The following is a 14,733-nucleotide window of genomic DNA, read 5'->3' as shown; positions in this document are numbered from 1 at the left end:
TTGGACTCAAGGTACCAAAGCAGTTTTGAGTGCTTCACTGCATCATTAGACTGCCTCCCATCCGCCCGCCGCCAGACACCTTAGCCAGTTGCGCCTGTTCCCATGTTGGGGCTGTGGCAGTCGCAGTCCGAAGAAAGCAACCGACCAAGCGAGGAGTGCGACAGGACGCGCGCCCACCACCCCCTTGTAGGATCTATTGGCCAAAAAAAGTTTGGCTCAAGGGATAACTTTTCAGTATATCGCAGCGAGATAGCTGCTCTGATACTTACGAATTAGATCGTCTGTGCCCGAATTAGATCGTGTGCGAATATTTTAGCACCGGGTTCCCATGAACATACGGTGTTCAAAACAGGTTCAGAGGCGGTGCCCAAATGTCTGTGCCCCAGGCCAGTAGCAACTGCACTTTCCACTGGCCGATTATCCGAGGCCAACCACTGATCCCTGACGCGAGGGTGTCACTGCGTTTAGGCAACTGATGACCTTGTGAGTGTTCAAGTTCAACAGTAGGTGTGACAGGGAATGAGGAAAGGCGTAGCTGACTCATATCCTTTCCTCGTGGCCCAGTGGTTGGGGACCAGCACGTGGCAGGGGAGCTACACGCATGCGCACTGGACAGAAAGAATGGAACTAAAACCCCGCAACTCAGAAACAATCTCTCAACAGTATTTGTGTATTTATTTTTCTTTCTTTTTTTTCCAGATCTACTGGGAAAGTCTCACGATTGACTGGTCGATCTTTGATCGATGGGTTGGCGACCACTAATCTACAACATATCATTCAGCAGAGACCTTTTGTTTAAAAACAAGGCCTTCTTATGTTAGAGGCTAAACATGCAGCTTTTTCAGAATGTTCTGCACTTACCGCTGCTGAGCTGGGTAACGATTTGGAGAATACATGCTGGAATCTGCATTTACTGACGCATTAGATTGTACTGTCCCCTCTGGACCCATTCCGTGTTCTGACCTGAATAAGTGAGGTTGATGAAAGAAAGCTCAAGATGAAAGTTGGGAATAGAGTTCGAGGGGGACAGGGTAGAAGCACTCTAGATACATAAAATTCTCGATTTAACCAATACTACAGTGTACAGCTCATAATTCGTTCTCTGGCTTCTGTAATACATTTTCATGACTCCATCCTAAAAGGGACATCATACTACTCGTTTACTAGGTTAATGAGTAAGGGTGTGGTAAAAGCAAAGAGAATAAGTTACATATTCTTGCCTATTTGTGGCAGTTTGTAACTTGAAACCAGCAGACATTATAACTTGTACTGATCAGTGAGATAACGCTCAATTTTGCTGAATAATGCTATAGTTTACACTTGGGTGCACTTAATTTCATTGCTTCAAGATTTAAGCTTGCTAATCGCTGATGAAGGATAGAAAAAAGGAATTGACTTTTGGGCCGTTATTGAAGCTGGGGCACGTCATGCAGGTGTAACATCTCTGTAGCGGTTGCAGGCTAACAGCAATAGCTTTGGTTTTGTTTTGCCAATACAGTAGGAACGTTTGCTGGAGACACAAAAAAAGTGGCTGTGTGGTTTACAAAGAGGAAGAAAGGTTCCGTTTTCAGGAAAGTATATTTCGTTCTGTTAATTCGACACAAAAAATGGTAAAAGGAATTAGGTCCACAATGTGAAGTATACATTTAGTAGGTGCAAAAAGGCAAGAGTATATATGCATAAATGGGAGGACACAAGTGGTGCAGAGGAATAAGGGGACCTTAAAATGCAAATCCACAGATCCTTAAAAGGAAGCAGAATAAGCCAATATGATGCCTAAAAATTATTGTACCTGTTCTTTAATTAACCATGATAAACAACCTAAGAATGTTGTTTCTGCTACAACTGAACTAAACAACTTGTTCACTGGGCATTGTTCTGGTCACCACGTTGCATTACATCTAAAATGGAATTGTACTACAGAGAGCTCAGAACAGTTTAATAGGGACAGCTTCAGGATTGGAAGAAATACAGCAATAAAAGAGATCACATAAGCTACAGTTGTTTTATTTGCAGCCAAGGAAGCAGAATAGAGACCTAAATTATGAGCAGCCTAAATGGAGAGAGCTAGAACGACCTAATAAACCGATTTGATGCGTGCTTTTATCAGTCATGACAAAACACATGCAAAAAATCATTTCAACTTCATAGATTAAAAGTAAAATGTAACTTTGATGATCATTTAGCAATGAATAGTGAACTTAGAAAGCTTACAGAAATGTTCTATCTTAGCTTTCACACAGTTCCAGTTTTCTGAATTCCATGAACATTTACCTCCTCTCAAATCCAGATCCATATGCATACTGCTGCCGTGGTGCCATTCCTGTTGCAGGAGGCCGATTATAAGGGTCTCCCATTCCAGTATTGGGAGAGGGTCCAGATGACAAGAAAGGATCTGTTCCAGGAGCTGTTGACAGAAAACACATTAATCAATCCACTCTTCTACTCATCTCAACTTTACCATCCTGCATCATCTCCATATCCCAAAATGAACGTGCTCGATTAAACATCCAGAGAATCTCATATAGTTTGTCCTCAAACAGTTGTAATAGCTGGAATCTTCACTTTGGATTTGGTGGTCCCAATTTTTAAATTTCCTACACATTTATCTAACACGTATTATGGTTATTAAAAGTTTGATTATTAGATCAGCCCACTGTAAGATTACTTTGTCCTATTAACTGCACATCAGTTCAACTACTTAGAACAATGTTCTAAGCTGCAATAAGAGGTCCACCTGCATCTATCCAATTCAAACAAAGACAGCACTGCACAACATACTGCAGGATGTCCAGTGAAAGGACAGGATTTTGCAGCAGCCAAGAGCATCGTAACAGTCATAGAATGACACAGAATTTTAGTAGTTTTTTGATTCAATTTAAAACTTTAATCACCCACCATGTCAGTTGCTTTTTAAAGAAACAGCAAAAATAAATGAAGTTACTGTAATTTCATTTGGCTCCTACAAGGCACAGAAGTTAGTTTTGCCTCCCAGATCATCCAGTCAACGTTTCCCTTATAAAACAAGTCACCTTCAGTGCCAGGAGTTTACCTGAATGGAGATCCAAGGGCCAAAGATAGGCATATCTAGAAATGGAAATTAAATTAAATGTCCCCACCGCAGACACAGCAATCAATCTCCTTAACAAGAGTATTAAATGTGGCCAAATTGTAAGCCATTCTGCCACAATAGCACTCGTCTCTCACACCAAGGCGAGAACCTACACTGATGGTCTTCGACCACTGAAAGACGTAGTTACCAAGGTGAAATTAAGGTCTACCTGCTCCAGAAACTTACAGGATAAGAAATCATTTGTGCTAGCCTCCCTGCAATGTGCAGGCGAGTGCAGGGCATTGGGGAGGCTGCATAGACTGAGTAACTACCCCGTCAAATATTCATTTAATGCAAAGCAGTGGAGTGATCTGCTGGATGTCAATGTCCTTACCATTTGCCTTAAAATACACATGGCCTTCTGTACTCGTAAGTAAACTTAAAAACCCATAAAACTTGAAAAGAGTTCAGAAGTTCCAAATAACTAAAAGAGACAATGGATTACAGTCCAAATGTTGCTGTGACCTTGCTTCAGGACTTAGAAAGCACAAATGGAAAATTAATAATATTAATAAAACCACACAGAACAGGCCATGGAACATAAATGTCTGATCAGCAAAAACAAAGCTATCACTGCAACATATTCTGCTATTTGTTCCATGACTGTCTAGTTCAACTACTCAAATGTAATATTATAGTTGCTATTTAACATAAAACCACATGAAAGAATATGTAAATAGGGGAGGATGAGGGGTGAAATAGCTTTCTGACTATTGAGAGCTGCTTACGATCTGCTGTACATCTGAACTGCCTTGTCAGGAGTTTAAGAATTCGAAGGATAAATAAAAAAAAACTCAAAGGAAACAAACAAAAGATAAATAAATACACACACACACAATAAACTGATAGTCAGCATTGCTGCCTTGTAGCTCCAAGTTTGGTCCTGACCTCAGAGCCCTTTCTGGGGAGTTTGCAAGTTTCCCATGACTGCATGGGTTTTCAGCATTCTCCTCCCACATCTGTGCTGCGAGCTTAATTGACTGCTCTACACTACCCTTACCATATGCACTCGGCAAAATAAAGTGTGTAATTGATGGGATTGAGAGATAATAAGTATCAAAGCTACAAGGAACAAGGAAAAGGGAGTGGTGCCACTGTGACAGAGTAGTTGGAAGCTGGCACAGATTGCCCCCTTCATGGCAACAAGACAAGGCTTCTATAGGGTCTCTTACAGGGAGAGAAGAATTTATAATAGTGGATAAGGCAACTGTAGAGGAATTAAATACTTTCTGCCTGTCTTCATGGAAGACTAATAATGTACCAGGGCTTAAGTGCAAGTGAGGAAATGAAAGGAATTGATATTAGTAAAGAAATACTACAAGTAAATGGGCCTAAACAGTGATAAATCGATTAATAAATTGATAGAGGTTTACATCACAAAGCCTTGAAAGACAAGGATTTGGAAGTGGTGGATGCTCTAGTTAATGCATTAAAAAAAATATAGACTCTGGAACAGATTCTTCGTATTGGAGGATATCAAATCTAACCTCAATGTTGGGCAACGTCAACTTGGGTTTAAGGGGTAGATATGCCTGACAAATCTACTGGAGTTCCTTAAGGATATTTCCAGTAGAAAAGAAGTGGATATGTGACTGGTTTTAGAAACAACTTTCAATGAGAGCCTGTACAGGAGGCTGACGAACACGGAGAGGACAATTGGATTGAGTTGGTTCGCAGATAGAAAACAGTAGGGTTCTTCTTGGGCAGGTAGGCTGAGATAAGTGAAAACCACAGGAATCAATGTCTGACTACTCTCAATCTACAATCAACAAAAATAAAGTGAAAATGTAAGATGACATGAAGACGCAAAGAGGGTGTAAGGGGATATAGCGACAAGTGACCAGAACACAGCAGATGGAAAACACCTTAGGAAAATACTGTGTTATCCAAACTAGTAGCACACAGAAACACTGTATATTTTCAAATGTTGTTCATAAGGGCCTGAATCATCTTGTACATAAATGACTGGAAGTTAATATGTAAATACAGAAGATAAACAGATAAATAGAAATTAGGGTTTGCTGGAACAGGATTTGAGTACAGGCAGATGTCCCACAAAACTACATTACATCTTGATGCGACCAGACATACATTTTGATATAGTCGTGGCCTACACCTAAAGTAAATCCTTGCTATAAAGGAATTAAACAAAACTCCACTAAACTGATTCTTGGGATTGAGAGGTCGTTACTTGAAGTACTCCAGTAGATTAGGCCTCATTCTGTTTCAGAAGAATAAGAAATGGCCCAATCAAGATATACAAGCAGTTGGAGGAATGGAGTGAGATTAGGGATCACAGTCACAAAGGGATGTGTTAGGCAGGATCAAAATGAGGAACAATGTCTTCACTTAGGTGGTGGTGTATTGCTGGAGATTCAATCTAAGGCAGCTCTGGAAACTCAGTCATCAATTGCTTTCAAAAACAGATATTGACAGATTTCTAAATATTAGATGTATCAAGGGAAAAGGGAGTAGCATGGGAATATGCTGTGATAGAAGATCCTGTGGTGATCTTGTTAAACGGCAGAGGTTATTTTACAGCTAGGCTCTTTCAATAATCCTACACTTTGTTGACTGAATCACTTTTCCTGAGGTTTTTATTTCTAAAGTTTATGTTTGTTGTATTATGAATTACTTAAAATACAGCAAAACACTCCAGTTTGTGCCGTTTGTTTGTACCACCGGACCTGGACATCCAAGTTTGAGAGAGTGGAACTGCTTCTCCATTTTAAAAACTTTCCCCACACAAAGTTTCCTGTCACCATCAGACACAATGAACAATCACCACCATAAAACACTTAATCCACCACATCTACGATCTCGTGGTGCTGGAATAGCAGATTTTCTGGACTATCAGATATTATTTTATTAATTTAATTCTTGTTTAAATGTAGTACAATAGCATTCCAGTGAACTTGCTAAGTTTTAGAAGAGTGTGGAAACAGAGGCCCTAGTAGTGGATGGGGGATTCAGATGCCAAAACTGATTGGATAGTGGATTACGGCTTTACTATACATTGCTTTACATTACTGTACAAGCTTTTAAAATCTAATTTCCCAATCTACCTTGGATAATTTCTCATTGAATCAATAATCATTAGTCCTGTTATGCTCATCATTCTATAGATTTTTGAGTATTCCCACAAGAAAATGAATCACAGGGTTGTACATGGTGACATGTATGTAATAAATTTACTTTGACTTTTAAGTCAGTGCACTTTGACTCTAGTTTTGCATTTGATTAAATCATTTTCAAACTCAGTAAAATCAATCTCTTACAACCCTTCTTTAAAATAAACTTCACAATTAACTCAAATTACTGCACAATACCAAGTTTAGTGCAGTCTAATTCTTGGTCTCTCAGCTTACAGATCTAGCAAACACCATCTTCATTAAATTCCAGGATCTTGTCAGTAGTATTACTGCAAATTTGGTTGAAAAGTCTGCACAAGAATTAAAATCTCATATTTAATTTGAACTCTCCTATTCAGGTTCATTTCCTGACAAAACTACTGGGGATCTCTACAGCAAGCTCACTCGTATTTCCTGTCTCTTTTACCAAAATCCAAGCTAATCGTGCATTTTGATTTTTAAGCTTCAAACTTAATTGCAACTCAAATGAAAAATATGAATACTGTTTGTAAGATTTGTAGTTTACCATACATTACAAAATCAAAACTTCTCTAAGAGTGTGGTAAAAAGCAGTCGGTCAGCCAATTCATTGGTCATTTCTTAAAATGTTCTCATTTCAGGAAATAATCTTAAAACTACTCCTACCTTTCCTCATCCCACCAAATGGATCTTTGTTCGGTTCGTATGGCATACGGGGGATTAAGTCTGTGGTATTCATGCTGGGTGGGTAGGCAGGATTTTGAGAAACAGTGGACCTCTTTTGGAAAGCTGGGTCACTGGTGTCTGCAAATGGATCCTGGACACTCACAGAGTTGCTTCTGAATTTTAACAAAAATAGAAATTAGTTAAACACAGATCTTTGATAAGACGGTAAAATTTTCATAAACAGCAGCTGACAAACAAATGACTTTAGTTAGTAATGGAGAGTACCAAGAGGCAGTGGGAAAAGCAATCAGTTCAACTGGATGTCACATACTCCCTTCCATGGGCTGCTAACACACAAGTGGGCCAACCACTTGCCCCCAGTGTTATCACTGCACCATAAAACCAATTTTACCTCTCCTCTATTTATGGTACAGTCTTTACTGAACTTTCCTTGGAGTTGTCAGCTCCAGTCCTCACCCTACCAGCTTGTGCTTTGGAAATGGATGAAGCAAAGTAAACACAGCTCCATCACTACTGCAGTATCTGAATCACTATTCAGATTCAGATATGTGGCCACACTTACAGGTTTCCCCTAACTCATCCCTAGATGGTGCTGGTTAACACACAAATAGTGCAATTCACTGCATTGTTTTAAGAATGACGTGAGTATGAATGTCCAGTTCTCTTCAGCCTCTTCAGAAAGCAGAGAAGTTGGTGAGTACCACTGTGTATGATGTGCACTGGAATCATGAGAGGTGTGTGATGTGCACCCTCAGGAGTCTGAACCTCCTGTAGTTTCTACAGCTGTGCTGCCAATGTAAAGAGGTTTGTGTCATGTAAGTTCTTCTAAAGTTGATAACCATCGCCTTTGTCTTGTTAACAACGAGAAAGAGGTTATTTGCCCAGCATCAGGCCTCAAGCTCTTCCAACTCTTCTCTGTATGCTGTCTTATCAATGTTGGTGATGAACCCCACTACCACCATGTCATCAGTGAACTTGATGTGATTGCTCAGATGTTTGGCTGTGTGAGCAGAGTGTAGAGCAGTGGGCTCAGCACACAGCCCTGGACAGGGGCACTTGTGCTGAGGTAGTTGGGGAGGGAGGAGCAGTCTGTTTGTTAGGAGGTCCAACACCCAATTGCATAGTGGTGTACTTAAACCGAGGAGGAGGAGACTGTTCATCAAGGTCTGTGGGACAATGGGGTTGAATGCTGAACTAAAATCCAGATACACGATTCTGACACAAGTGTCCTTGTTTTCTAGGTGTGTCAGGGTCAGGTGCATGATCAATGCAATGGAATCTGTTGTAGAGCAATTTTGGTAAGTATATTGGTATGGAATAGTTCAGCACAGGTACAGGCCATTCGGCCCACAATGTTGTACATGTGATATATAAATGAATCTGAATTAGTTGCCTGCAATCATAGATCCAGGAAACGCAATCACACTGAGAAGGTCAACATGATTACTTGACATGATTCAGTGTGCCTTTTACATAATAATTTTACCCACCTGGATCCTGGCATTGGCTGCATATGGCTATGGGGTGTTGAGACGGGCGTTGGTGGCTTTAAATCTCCTCCTTCTGCCATTGAGCTGCTGGTGGACTGAGGGGTCTGCGGGCCCTGCAGGGAACCTGAACCAGCTGCAACAAAAACAAAAGGCCATCTTTGTTATAAAGGGGTGATGATGGCCCACGGACCACATAAACCAGGGGTTCCCAACCTTTTTCTTATGCCATGGACCAATACCGTTAAGCAAGGGGTCTGTGGACCTCAGATCGGGAACTCCTAACATGAACCATGACAAAACATGCAAGATGTGAAGAGGAAGAGGCCGAGAGAGTGAAGAGGGATAGGACCAAGGGGAGTGAGAGGAGTTGAAAGAGAGAACAAGTAGAACTCTACTGAGAGGGGAAGTGGCTTTGAAAAAAAGAGGCAAGATGACCAGAGGGAACAGACCAGTGGAGTGTGAGAAAGGGGGGAGAGTTGGAAAAGTCTGGATGGGGAAGGTTGACCTAGAGAATTCTGTGTTAGGCAGCTGGTAGGGAAAGCAAATAATAAAAGGAGAGAAGGGGTCTGAGGGACTGGATGAGTGGGTAGAGAAATGACCAGTTTCTTTACCTAGGGGTTCTTTTTGGGGGGACTGAATACCACTTCACCAGGAGAGGGGCTGTGTATTTTATTTTTATTGAGATGCAGCATGACAAAGGCCCTTCGAGCCACACTGCCCAGCAAACTCTGATCTAACTCTAGCTAATCACAGGCCAATTTATAATGATCTACCAACTGGTAGGTCTTCGGACTGTGGGAGAAATCCAGAGCACCCGGAGGAAACACACACAGTCACAGGGAGAACGTACAAACTCCTCATAGTCAGCGGTGGGATATGAACCCTGGTCGCTGAGAGAGGGAGGCGTGGGGTCTGGAATTAAAAATTAATCCGACCTATTGCTCAGAGCAGGGAGAAAAATAAAATCAATGAAACTCTAAAACAATTACTCTGAAAAACTGTTTAATTATGTTCAGATTCTATTCATGTGGGCAGCCACAAAGTTGGAACGACAGCATTAATCAATATTTCCTTGAATTCTTCTGACATAAGAGATTATCATGACATGTCATGGATGGCACTGCTCAGATATACTCCAGTGAGTGCATTCGTCATTATGCACTCTCTGGTATTACAATAGTCTCGATGATTCACACTGCTATTAATTAAATGTGAGCAAAGGTCAACAGGAGTGCATTATTTACACCCAGCCCTCTTTCACCTTTTCACCCTGCTCAGTCAGGGGATTCCCCTCCTGCTTAGTGACTTGTCACTGCCTTAAGAATGCAGTGGGCTCCCCTTACTGTGTAATATGGGAATTAGATTACATTGCAGTCAATGTGCTTCATTCACTTTCTAAATACGTTTCCCATTCATCATCTCTAAGGTATCTCCAGGGAAGCTGGGATGGCAACATGCAAAGCAGTCAGCTGGAATGCCATATGAGCTAATGGGCAGGGCTGACATTCTTGCAATTCCTTCCTTTTCCCATACAATCCTCCGTGCAGTGTTCACACAGATAATGCCCATGTAAGGACAGGTTTCACCAGACTCAAATCACCGACTCAAGTCACCCAGCAGAATTGTTACTGAAATAAAGAGTCCAACCAAATACCAAATTCACTGTAACACTACAGTGGCAGATTGACATTTACCTAAAGCAGCAGGGAGAGGTGGCCTACATAGAACAATTGAACAAGTAGGAATGCTGAGCCTCCTGTACATGACGGCAGCTGGACTACACAACAACTCCGCAGGCCCAGGATTTCTTCTTCAGACAACAAACATTCTTCTATTAACTGCTTCTCTCATCAAATGCTGGCGTGCTGTACATTTTCCAGTATTTCAGTAATGAACTGCATATTTTTCTCCAATCAAAACACAGTGGCAACATAAACAGCAAAGGGACAATGTCCCTTGTGACCCAGATACCTAAAGTTCAAGTGCTACTTTTAAGTGAAATGAGGAAATGCTTGGATCCCAGTTTTAAAGTGACTTACTAGCACTAGTGAAAGGCAGCCTGAAAGAGGAAGGACTGAGAAAGACAATGGATATGGAAAGGAAGAAAGTATCAAGATCTCAGGAAAATTAGAGCAAAAAATAAATATGCGTGCATGGACAGGGTAAATAAATTCAAACTCCATACTATGATCACCATCCCTCCAGTAGTTCATCACTGTACTTCGACTCTTCCTAATAAACTGCAAAGTTAAAATGCACACCTTTTTCCTGCTAAATTAACCCCAGCTACAAATACCTGCTACTTGTTCAACTGCATGTTCAATGGACTCTGAAATATGGAAACCTAATGACCAAAAAGTCTTCACTAGGTTGTTATTAACCTATTTTCATGTCGGCAGCACGGAACTCCTTAATGATGAAATAAGTTTATTTTAATACAAATCTTATGAGACCAAACTGAAGGATTTTCTAAACAGTGTTTATGAGTAGCTCCCTCACAAAGGATATGTGAAATAATTCATACTGTTTCATTTCACCCTTCCATCCAGCACACACTTTAGCCATACAGCAGGCAGCAAACCTGAATTAACAAACCAATCCTCAAAAGCAAAGCCCTCACACTCACCAGGCGAAGGAGGTTGTATCTTTGGTTGTTGCTTTTTGGAATCGGTGGCTGCAAAGATGTCTGGTGGAGGATCTTCTCCTCGTTCAATCTTACACTCAAAGGCAAACAGACACTGGATATATTGTTTCTTCAGAGAGCTGGCTGCACTGCTTGAAGTGCCCACATTCAGATTGGTGGCCAATTCACGCCATTTTTTGTTTTTATTCACCTGCAGTAGAAACCACTGTTTAGTATTGGGATACTTCAAAGACATCATAGATCACAGTATGAAAAAAATACACCACCCTCTATTAAGATATACTGTTTATCATCAGGAAAATGGATCTTAACTGCCCCTTTAACACTAGAGAAATCCTTTTTTCCCCACCTTGTTTCCCAATCCTAAAGAGTCCCAAATCTGAAACGTTAATCATTAGTCTTTACACAAATGCTGTCTGACTTGCTAAGTATTTCTAGCAGAATGTTTTTAATTCAAATTTTCTATATCTGCAGTTTCTTCTGGATTTTCACGATTAATAACCAACACCGAGGTTGAGAAGCATTCATCTGAGGTATGTAATTACAGAAACAAAACCACTGCAAACAGAACACAGCAGTTTTTATAATTTAACCAGTACTCGCACAGTACTGCACATTAGTTGAGCTCTTTCAGATGAGATGTTAAACCAAGGCCCTTCCTTTACAGTGAATGCAAGATTCCATCTGAATCTCCCCAACATCCTGACCAACGTTTATTCCTCAATTATCAACAAAAAGATCACATCAGAGTTCCGCTAATTGTAGAAACACCTTGGATTCCTGCAACTAACCAGGAATTACATTTCAGAAACAATTCATTCGTTACAAGCTTGAGTCAGGAAGAAATGAAAGATGCTATATAAATGCCCAATTTTCCTTTTAGCTAAACTACCATACACCGGCAAGTATCATTGTGGAGTGGCATATCAATATTGAGGCTTGGAAATGGAAGCTCTATTCACACCCTTGTTTCCCACAATATATTGAAATAACAATCTCAGGAGCTTATACAGGAGTAACCCCTTACTGCAAATGGAACAGGTCTGGTGGGAATGTCAGGCTGGGTCAAGATAGATAGGTAAATATCTTAAGTCAGGGGTTCCAAGTCTTTTTTAGGCCATGGACCAATTCCATAAGGGTTCATAGATTGCAGGTTGGGAACCCCTGTCTTAAATGAAGACGGCCCATAAAGTTAATAAAAAGATTATATACAACTTTTCTCTCTTGCTCTCTCTGAAAGTTACCCTATCCCCTCCTCAACCTGCCTAGACCCATGCAACAAGACAACAGCTTTTTTCAAGTTACTCATAATCCCAATTTTGACAGGCAGGTTGTCCTAGGATTATTTTTTTTCCCACCTTATCCCCCTTACCCTGTCCTACAAACAGGAACATACCATAACCCTTGCTTACCTATCAACCAGCTCACAGAACTCACCCATTCAATAACACTGGATGCTCCAGTATTGCTTCCAAATTCTTCAATGACTTGAAATGCACAAAAAGTTTTGAAATACTTCAAACATTCTACTTCTGTTTGAGGTGAAAAACACTGCACAGACCTATTAAAATTCTATCCACCTACCAACGATTCAAATGAATTCTATTTTATTACTGAAATAATGAGTGACAGATGGTACTTTTGGAATTCCACATATAGTTATCACTGGACACTGAATAAAATTAGGCTCTATCAGAAATGTATTCACACACAATCCATTTTAAATTTTAAATTTCTGGGCCAAATTGAGCAGAAAGGCGTTTGGAATTATTTTGATCCATCCAAGCCTCTCCCCACTTTACATGAAAGAACTGCAAGGTGGGATATTATTTCTGTAAACTCTTTAAACTGAGTATTACTATCCTTTGCAGGAAGTATTTTGCAGGGTAAACAAGGATACATTTATTTCCTAACAAGCTGCACTGTCCTGCAGCCCATCTATTTAACCCTTACCTAATTACAGGACAATTTACAATGACCAATTAACCTATTAACTGGTATGTCTTTGAACTGTGGAAGGAAACCAGAGCATTCAGAGGAAATCCACATGGTTATGGGGAGAACGTACATACCCCTTACAGACATGTAAACAAGTTCGGCAAAATAAAGCTCTAGTAGGGATGGAACAAAGCAAAATTTTCAGTGAAATTCCACAATGAGGCTGAAGTTAAAAACTGTTTCACACTCACCTGTGTTAGTCCCCCAATATCTTTGACGGACATATAAAGTCGATAAAGGTCCAATGGTTTCCTTCCAACTGCAGGGAGATTCATCATCATTGTGCCCTTCTCTTCCATAAAGGCAAAGTACCTATCAATCCACATCTTTCGCTCTGGCTCTCCACCCAACTCATACAGTTTTGCGATTTTTTCATTAGTGGTGGTGGAAGAGCTCGTCTTCTGTAGAGACAGATTCATCAGTAACTAAACAGTTAAACCAAACTCAGTAAGACACAGAAATCAGGTAGCCCAAGTTTAATAATGATAATCCACGCAGATTAAAGCACCTGAGCATGAGTATATAAGCAGAGGCAGACAAATGGTCCACACAGTTAATATACTATTCCAATAATACATTAAAATAATCATAAGGAGCAACCTAACTCTGGAGAAAACAAAAGCTAAATTATAGCAGGATTCAATACAATTTATAAACAAATAAACCACCTGTTCCATACAGGAGGCAAATACACTAAGGTTACAACATAATTTAAATGAAAGGCCCACTCATAACCTATTGTGATCTGAAAGGCAATGTGAGGAGGTCAATAGCACCATAAATATCTGTCCATATTATCTAGTTTCTTTTTCCAAAGAGCTACTGTGCTTCCCATTGATCAGATCATACCAGGATTGGTTCAGGAAGGTGGTGGTAGTAGTTGCTACCCTTTGAGTGTCATAATATTAGTGGGAACTAAATGAATTTACTTGATAAAAATAGACAAAGTACAATGGCTGATGAGTGAACTCATCATCCAAGTATGAGGAAAAAGCGAAGTAAATGTTACTCTCATTGAATAAGCTGCACTTGATAATGTGCCAAGTAACACTGGCACTGAATGTTTGAAGACCAAATTGCTAAATCCTAATCAATAGCTACCCTTCATTTCATTCTCAAATTTATCAAGATCACATTATACAAGACAATGGTGGTACAGGGTTAGCCAGATGAATTAAAGCCCTAGATAAATAGCTGTTGTTAATTGTTAACCACGGCATCATTAGGTCTTTTCACCTCATTCCCCAGAAACACATGTACTGTGCCCACCCCAATTAATGTTGAAACTCAAATGCAGTAGCGCCAAGTCAAAGAGCAATCTGCACAAGAGGCTTTACCATCCATGCTAAATTGATATTTTTTCCAGTGAATAACACATGTCTGTGATACTGCTACAAGTTTTTCACTGCACTGGCACATACATGTACTTGTATGTGTGACAATAAACTCAGCTTTGACTTTCCTTACCTTCGACTTAGACTCAGCCTTTGTCATTCCATCTGCTTTATTGTTTGCTTTCTGTGTTGGCGGTAATTTTCCTTCCCCAAGTGCCATCATCTCAGGACTGGGAGCCATGCCTGCATGAAGGTTGCAAGGGAGGAGTTTAACACTGAAGCTTTGCAAGGTAATTAGTTAGCAGACACTTAAATGGTTCCACTATTTTCTCCCATCTGTTTACTAAGTTTTTAAGCT

General features: G+C 40.3%; 1 protein-coding gene across 2 annotated transcripts in view; it reads right to left on the bottom strand.

The window, feature by feature from the left end:
* The window catches only part of arid1ab (AT-rich interactive domain 1Ab), a 121,152-nt gene that overhangs the window by 10,805 nt on the left and 95,614 nt on the right, over positions 1-14,733 (bottom strand). For both annotated transcript variants that reach the window (XM_059954678.1, XM_059954679.1), the window contains exons 10-16: positions 14,509-14,618; positions 13,233-13,442; positions 11,026-11,233; positions 8,400-8,532; positions 6,889-7,061; positions 2,275-2,407; positions 862-963 (exon numbers count right to left, since the gene is read on the bottom strand). In XM_059954678.1, the coding sequence (XP_059810661.1) occupies positions 862-963; positions 2,275-2,407; positions 6,889-7,061; positions 8,400-8,532; positions 11,026-11,233; positions 13,233-13,442; positions 14,509-14,618 (1,069 nt within the window). The remainder of the gene's footprint in view (positions 1-861; positions 964-2,274; positions 2,408-6,888; positions 7,062-8,399; positions 8,533-11,025; positions 11,234-13,232; positions 13,443-14,508; positions 14,619-14,733) is intronic.

The sequence above is a fragment of the Hypanus sabinus genome, chromosome 30, assembly GCF_030144855.1.
Source record: "Hypanus sabinus isolate sHypSab1 chromosome 30, sHypSab1.hap1, whole genome shotgun sequence".
Taxonomy (NCBI): domain Eukaryota; kingdom Metazoa; phylum Chordata; class Chondrichthyes; order Myliobatiformes; family Dasyatidae; genus Hypanus; species Hypanus sabinus.
The sequence above is the reverse complement of the archived record's forward strand: the minus strand, read 5'-3'. Positions and strand labels throughout refer to the sequence as shown.